Below are 8463 nucleotides of genomic sequence, written 5' to 3' on the forward strand. Positions count from 1 at the left end.
CTCACTGTTGCAATTCATTTTAAGACTTAAGTAGCGCCGAAGAGTAAGCAGTGCCAAGTTTTTTTACCAGTTTAGTTACAAAGTGAGGAAGCACAACAAAAGGTAGTTATGCTGAAGTTACAGTCAGTAATATTAAGGATATTAATGTTAAGAGCCCTGCGGTGCAGAGTGGTAAAGCTGCAGTACTGCAGTCGGAGCCCTATGCTCATGACCTGAGTTTGATCCCAGCAGAAGTTGGTTCAGGTAGCCAGCTCCAGGTTGACTCAGCCTTCCATCTTTCCAAGGTCGGTAAAATGAGTATGCAGCTTGCAGAGGGGAAAGTGTAGATAACTGGGGAAGGCAATGGCAAACCAACCCGTAAAAAGTCTGCCGTGAAAATGTTGTGAAAGCAACGTCACCCCAGAGTCAAAAACGACTGGTGCTGGCACAGGAGACTACCTTTACCTTTTTAAACCCATGTTACACTTAGCACAGCTATGAAAATTAATTTGGGCCACGTCAGCCATTCATAGAGGAATTTAAACAACATCCAAACATTACAACACGTGGATTCAATTTTTTTATTTATACAAAACAAAATTTTAAGTAACAATAGACAGTCCAGTGCCTGATCTTCCATCTCGCATTCCATACACCTCTGTATTCAGTTTACAGTCCAATCTCAAATGACCTTATCAGTGGAGGCTATGACGTTTCCATCTTGTAGCCGTGTTTTTCTAATTCAGCTCTGTAAAGACAAGCCACCGCCCAACATGTATTAAACCACCATGCAAAATATTGGATGCCTGACTTCATTTAACACTAAACACAGTATGAATGTAAACTCTTACAGTGCATTGTAATTACTCATCCTTCAATCTTAAAAGATGATTTTAAACAAAGAATATAACTGCATAAGAAAAGTTTCAATAGGATTTTATACTATGTTCAATTTTTCCTGGGACTCAGTTTCCAGGACAGCCAGCCAACACAGATCTAAGAACAAAGTGCTACATAAACTGTGCACTAGGGCTCTGTCTTCTTCATTTTGAAGAGCTACTCATCTTTCAAGGTAAGAAGGAGAGACGTTTCCAAGCACAATACCAAAAGAGCAGGAATAAGCATGTGCAGTGATAGAGCACCTGTATGCCTTAATCTGTACACCGAAACACAGAAGTTGAACTGTTTTGCCACATGAAGCAACTGAAATACGGCTAAGTCCTTAAGTACCATCCCCTCCTCCTCCTGATTTGCCTGCCATGTTTTCTGAAATTCTAGATGAGAAGGTGAACCTGGTCTGAAACAGTTTTTCAGATGGCAAGATTTACTTCATAGTCAACTAGGGATGGTCAGTTTAACCCAACGAGAAATGCTGTTCTCTCAAGGGCATTCCACAGCATGGTTAAACATCAGTGTGGTGACACAAACATTTACCACTTATTCTTCTGTAATAAAACCTCATTTTATGCTGAGCATGGAGCTTTGTTAGATCTGGCTCTTAATTTAGGGATTCCAGCCTGCACCATTTTTGTTTTAATTGTTTGCATGTACTGAAAGTTTTCAAGTGACCTTAGCTGATTGGAGAAGTCATCCTCAACATTGTCATCATCCCAGTTGTCCTCCCACACATGTGCATCTTCATCTTCATCTAAACCAGCCCAATCTGAAAAAAAGATGCAGAACAAGTTTATTCTATACTCCATACTGTTGAAAATCAGTAAAACATTTCAGAAATAACAGAGGCCTCAATTCTTTTAAACTTAAGAATCAAATGTGCAGCAGGGTGTATTTTAATGCAAACGAACCACAACATTGCAACAATTAATGCCGGGAGTTAAAAATCCAAAGAGACAAGTGTTTCTGGATTAAGATGTGTTTGTTGCATTTATTTTTTCATATCATCCCTACATGTTTTCAGTGAAGGATATGTTTCTTCATTGTCAACAGAGGTATTTTAACAGTCAGGTCTGGACTAGAGCCAAGTGCCATGGTTTGTGAATGTATGTCTAGAGTCAAATGGTAAGAGCACTTCAGAGACTGACCCTCTTTAAAAGGTTTGGCTGATAATTTGTGGCCACAGGTATCCTAGATGTGCACGGCTGAACAACTCTGTTCAAGGTACGAAGAACAAGCAAGGTGAACTGATATAAGCCACAGCAGACATCAAGATGCAGTGAAGAAATTAGGCAAACAGATGAGAGGGCAAGAAACCTGATGCTGTCTACCCAAAGAGATGATACGACACAGGAAGTTAAAAACCAGGTGGAATCCAAATACAGAAAGTAAATGGATTAGAGTTCTGGATTGCTAGCAAGGAGCTGAGAGAGGTCAGTCCCTATTCTGTCCTTCTAGCTCCACAGATCTCTTTGCAATAATACCAAGCAATTTTAAAACTTCCATGTGAAGTTATTAAAAGTCTAATATATGACTGCAAAACAGGAGGCTCAAACAATTAACTATGTGCCTATGACAAAAAGTACACTGTCTCCTTAGAGGCTCTGGTATTACTGGTACAATATGTGAGGTTCAACAAGCAAACAGTGCACTGTTGGACAGCTTTTCTAATCCTGACTTGCTGGTCACACAGACACAAAGCTGCCTTATACTGAAATCAGACTATCAGTCCATCAAGGTCAAGGGTTCTGTACTCAGTCTGGCAATGGCTCTCCAGGGTCTCAGGCAGAGGCCTTTCACATCACTTATTGCCTGGCCCTTTTAACTGGAGATAGCGGGGACTGAATCTGGGACGTTCTGCATGCAAAATAGGGGTTCTACCACTGAGCCATAGTTTCTCCCCTAAAAAGTAAAAAACATAACAGATATTGTTCTGGAACTCAGTATTCTGACTGAGTCTCGTCTGTAATTACGGAATTAAAATAAATCTTTTTTTGTGTCATACTTCTTATGTTAAAAGGGACCAGGAGAGTATTGTTTGATTCAAATACACTATGACAAAAACTGTAGGTTGTTAAAAATCCTAAAGTAGCCATAGTCTAATGCCTTTTATTAGGACCAATCAACCACTACAAAGTCAATAATAAACTTCTAAGTTCCTCAGAACTATTCTTCATGCGATATATTCAGTGAGAACAAACATGCTAAACCAGGACAAAGAAAGGGGGAAAGATGTTTTGGAGCACAATTAATGATGGGAGTTAAAAATCCAAAGAGACAAATGTTTCTGGATTAAGATGTGTTTGTTGCATTTCTTTTTTTCATAGCATCCCTACATGTTTTCAGTGAAGAATATGTTTCTTTATTGCCAACATAGGTATTTTAACAGTCAGGTCTGGACTAGAGCCAAGTGCCATGGTGAATGAAGCATCCCAATGTGTGAAATTCATAACAATATTAAAATTGAACACAGAAGTTGCTGCAGATTGAATTAGATGATGCTGGGTATGAAATACTACCTAATACATACCTCTTTCACTCCAATTTTAAGACTGATTTAAACTAGACTTTGGACCATTTTTATCATGCCTTGATCTACACACACACACACCTTTTGTACTTAACATCCAGCCTCGAATACTTAACATCCAGCTCTTGGCAACTTTAAGAGCTTGCACTTGTCTTGTGATGGTTTTGTTGGTCTTAAAAAAAAGTATCACACTATTACTGTTTTCATATTAGCCAAGATACTGCAAGTTCATACTTCTACTGTGTTTCAAAGGCACAATCTGGAAACATTTCAGGGCTTACATATATACAAGCTCTGAGTAGGGTTAATATTCTGTCACAATTTTATCCTTCCCAGCCTTCACAGAATTTAGCTCAGCAACATCCAACAATGCTGTGAGATGGGAGAGCGGAGATAATGTTGTGATTCGAATGTAGGCTTCCCTACTCGTAGCCTGCAACATTCACAAGGCCAGTGGAGATATAATGGAGACTCCCTTTTCACCAAAGCAGTCAGATTTGGATGATCACAGCCCCTCAAGTTGCTCTTCTCCTCAGAATACACAGTAATTCCTCACCCCCGGTCTAGTTTGTGAATGGTTACTAAGGCTAACAAGGTAGCCCTTAAATGCCCTTTAGAGTTTGGCTGACAAGAAGAAACCCTGACTTTCACCAAAACTTAACAGCAATGTCAATAGAGTATTTATTAATCATGGATAAAAGGGGAAAATTTGCTCCAGGGATGATGTACTTCCTGCATGGGTATCAGGGAACCAGTGTCACATCTGCAATGGCACAGTCCAATCAAAGATTTTAAACACAGTACACTCATTCAATTCTTTCACCTTAATGTTTTAGTTGTTTAGACTGTAGAGCTCCTGACTGAGAGACTGGCACAATGATCTTATGAAACTTCCCTTGTTTTAAATAAACTAACAGTTAATGCTGAATGCTGATCATAACATAACTAATGCTGGAGAAAATCCCAGGTACCTGAGTGCCTAGAAATTTTATACTAGAGCCTTGATAATCAATGTGATCTTCTGCGTAGCCACTGAAAAGTAAATACCTTAAAATCCAAACTATGGCTTCACTGGGCTGTTTACCAAGCTCCTTGCAACTGTTGTTATTGTAATTTTACTGAACAAAGCAAAAACAGTGATAATACGATGAACTATGCCCTACTTGCAATGTATTAATTCATTTCAGATCACAATACTCTTACGTTCCAATACAACATTTATTGTAACATTAAACACAGCAGAAGCACCGAACACCAAACAGATGAAACTTTATCCTGAGCAGCACAAGCCACTCACTCCTCTTGTTCTCACATAATTCCCTTCTGCTACTTACTGAATCTATGTAGATGATCAGTGTCTTTACTTCAAGTGGACTTTTTAAGAAAGCAAATCCACTGATTAAATAGGACCCTTCTGTAAATAAATACGTTCACCCTTTGAGTGGAAGATATACTACTCATTTCCCACAGAACTCTAAATTTTGAAATGCAAAGGCCAAAATACACTTAGCTGTGTTGGAATTTACCAAAGAAGCTGAGGGGAATAGTAGAATAACTCTTGACAAGGGGAAAAACCCTTTCTTCCTCCCTCAGCACTCTAAATACAAATACCATAAAGACTAGTGACTCAATTGTGGCATGAGATTTTGTGAACCAGAGTCTATTTCAGGCTCATTAAGTGTTTTTTACATTCAATTTGCACAGCTTAAGGTATCCCCAAAACTATGTATTATTTTGGCTACAGCAGACTAAGGTTCTTTTCATATGGGCTCTTTAACCTGCTTTGACTTCTGAAGGCAAACACACTTTTTTTGAGGTTTCACACATCTTAAAGATAAAAGACAACAAAAAAACCATTGGAAAAAACATTTGCAAAACCCAGCTTAAAGTTTCATTTGATCTGTTTTTATGCCTAGGCTGTATCAAACCTTTATTAAAAAATCAGTTTGGCTTCAGAAGCCAAAGTAGGTTTAAAGGACCCATCCGAAAGGGACCTAAGCACAGCCACTTACACCAATTTTTAAATGTCAATTTGCTTTGAACGTAGAGTTGTGTGTAACAGTCATTTGATTACTACCATCTAGTAGTTTTCCTAAAGCTGTTCATGATGTCTGAGACACTTATGTAACATGTATTACTGGATATCTTTTCTGGTTTTATTTTTTACTTTTTAGTGGATACTATAAGGTTTTCTTGTTACAAGCTAAATATGCCCATATTTGGAGGAAAGTAGGGTATACATATGCATTATAAATTAATACTAATTAATCTGGGTCTGTTTACTAATTGACCATGTTGCATTATAGTCAAAGCAAAGACATCTCACAACAGCTGTCAAGAAGAAAATAATTATGCTATTCATATAGCAAAAGTATGTTTGTGGTAAACTGATATATATACTGTATAAAACTATTATTTAATTGTATTACTTCATAATAAAATTAAATATTCTATAACATAAGGGATCTGGAAATATATTAATGTGTCATGGCTCTAAAGTCTTACCAATTCTTTTTACAATCATACCTTTTCATTTTGTGTTATGTTAAATTCACAAAATACAAAAATGTATGATTTTAAAAAAAATATGGTAAGACTTTAGAGCCATGACATATTACAATGCTGGAGCACAAAAGAATGCTTCACAAAAAAGAACAACTCTATTTCAGATGGTTAAGTCTGAAAAGCAGCACAAATTCACTTGTGAAATGCACAGTGCTTTAATAAAAACTCTCTTTGTAGAGTGTGTTTCCCTTCTATATGATTTTACACTGACTTACCTCTGGCAAGCAACTAAAAAGAGAAATTGCCAGATAAATATATAAGTAAGTTTTAAGTTTATGCAATAAGAAAATTACTAACAAGTCAACATTGTTTTAAGGTATTTAAAGTAGCTATACTAAAAGTTCACTAATGCCAGAAGTAATAAAACAAACAAGATCAGATTTGCAGGAATTCTGAAACAAGACATAAACATAAAGCTTGCAAATTTTATGCTTAACTGGGCAACTCATATCCAGTGAAAGCAATCTAGATCCATTAAAACAAGTATGGGGCTAATGACTTCAGTGGAATGTGCCTTTTGCTTACAAAGAAAATCAAATTGTAAACATAAGGCCACAAAACAGTTTTAAAACAATATACTAATAAATATTAGGGGTTTTCCAAGAAGATTTTGAACTAAGACTATGAGATAAAAAAATCTGAAATGTCAATGAAAGATAAAATAGTCTTTCCTGGAGAAATTACACTTTTTCTTGTGTATGCTACTGTTTCACTTATGAAAAGAAAGATATATTTTATAGAAAGAAATATTTCAGTTTGTTTTTTAAAAACTCAGTATCAAGTGAATTTATGTCTGCAACAAACCTACTGGTGTAGCAGAATAATACATTTCAATATCCACAAACTTTGTTCAGGGTCATTCAAATATGGGGAGCCGTTTGTACATAAGATACTGTGCTGTAACCCTGGGCTCTCTTACTAAGCATTAAGTACTACTGAACTCTGTGACCTGTGATGCAATTTTTTGGAAACAACTATTATTAAAATCAACAGGGCCTCCTCTTGTTGGAACATCTGCTAATGCAATATTATTCAAGATCTTCTGAAAGTTTTTATACACTCCAGTTCTTTTGCACGGACATAAGAAACAGCTGAAAGACCTGTCCCCTGTCAAATATGCATACTAAACTGTAAACCAGCAAACAATTGGGAACTTGGTTTTTTGTGGTTTTTTTACTCTTCTCTTCCCAAACTGTAGCACTTGGACAATCTGTATTTAGGTATTCCACCCCAACCTCAACAGCCCAAATACCAACTGACATCCATTCAGTTTCAAGCCTACAAAGGATTTGTTCATAGGGCTTTTGATTTTGAAGCCCTTTCAGGCCATTGGCTGGCCTGAAATAAAATGCTGCTCTAGCAAAACACGTTTTAAGTCTCCAAGGCTTTCTTACTCTTTTATTTAAATTTTCTCTCTCTCTCTTTTTTTACTCTCCACCATCTATATAAGGGACACAGTGCGAATGAACCAGTGTGATGTATTCAGGTGACAAATTACATTGGTCTAAGCAGCAGAACAAACGTTGATTCCAGTGGCACCTTTAAGACCAATAAGGTTTTATTCTGCGTATGTGTCGTAGTGGTTAAAGGATAGACTAGGGAGGGGTGGGTTCAAATCCCGCTGAAAAATGAGGTTTGCTTTGTGACCCTCATACCAACCTACCTCACAGAGTTGCTGTGAGAATGAAACGGAGGAATGGAGAACTGTGCACGCACTACTCTGAGCACCCTGGAAGAAGGGAGGAAGGAAAACGTGACAGAAAGAAAGAGGAAACAAGTAACCTGAAGATACCCTGGAGATGACAGAAAAAGAGGCACCAGAAATAAACAGCTGACATAACGTGGACGCGCCTGTGGACGAGGCCTGTTGTGAAGGCTCTAAAATCACACTGCCTCCCATGAGGCCAGCATCCCTCAAGCCAGCCTACCCCCAAGCATTTTGCTCTCCCCTACCGCGGCCCGGTCTGTGCCCCAGGCAGCTACCTTCGGCAGGAAACTCCTCGAACTCGTCGTCCTCTTCCAGAAGCCCCAAATCTACCGGCTGCTTCTTTTCCGACATCATCGGCCTCGGCCTTGTTCCTGCCTGCCGCTCTAGAACCTTCCCGTGAGTACCGCTCTACTGCTCTTGCAGGAAATGACGGATGGGGCAGAATCGCCCGGCCCGTAGAAGAAAGGACGCATGCGCCTTCAAGCGACTTGGCCGCTGCTTCCGTCAGAGCTCACGAGCTGAGGCTGTCCTTTTTTCCCCGCCCCCTTTCCTGCAATCCTCGCTCTCCGGTTTGTCTCGCCTAGCAGCGCCCCTCTCGCCTCATGGGCGCGCTTCGGGGGTGGGAGGTGGGGAGCGTTCGTGAGGTGGGTGTTCAGAAAAAGGAGCCAGGAAGAAGGCAGTAGAAACATACACTGGATGCCGAAGGTACTCTGATTGCACAGCTCTGAACACGCTTTGTGTTTAAATAAAATATACCACAGTTCGTAGTGCAGCAAAGCACTTTCTT

At 38.9% G+C, this 8463-nt stretch overlaps 1 protein-coding gene across 1 annotated transcript; it reads right to left on the minus strand.

The window, feature by feature from the left end:
• Positions 1 to 546: 546 nt before the first annotated feature.
• On the minus strand, positions 547 to 8223 carry SEM1 (SEM1 26S proteasome subunit). The gene is made up of 3 exons (XM_060248544.1): positions 7952 to 8223; positions 1549 to 1642; positions 547 to 727 (listed from the first exon to the last, which is right to left on the minus strand). Exons 1-3 carry the CDS (start codon positions 8028 to 8030, stop codon positions 685 to 687), a joined length of 216 nt encoding a protein of 71 aa, XP_060104527.1. The 5' UTR covers positions 8031 to 8223; the 3' UTR covers positions 547 to 684.
• Between the last annotated feature and the right edge of the window lie 240 nt (positions 8224 to 8463).

Source organism: Heteronotia binoei, chromosome 10 (assembly GCF_032191835.1).
Source record: "Heteronotia binoei isolate CCM8104 ecotype False Entrance Well chromosome 10, APGP_CSIRO_Hbin_v1, whole genome shotgun sequence".
NCBI classification, from domain to species: domain Eukaryota; kingdom Metazoa; phylum Chordata; class Lepidosauria; order Squamata; family Gekkonidae; genus Heteronotia; species Heteronotia binoei.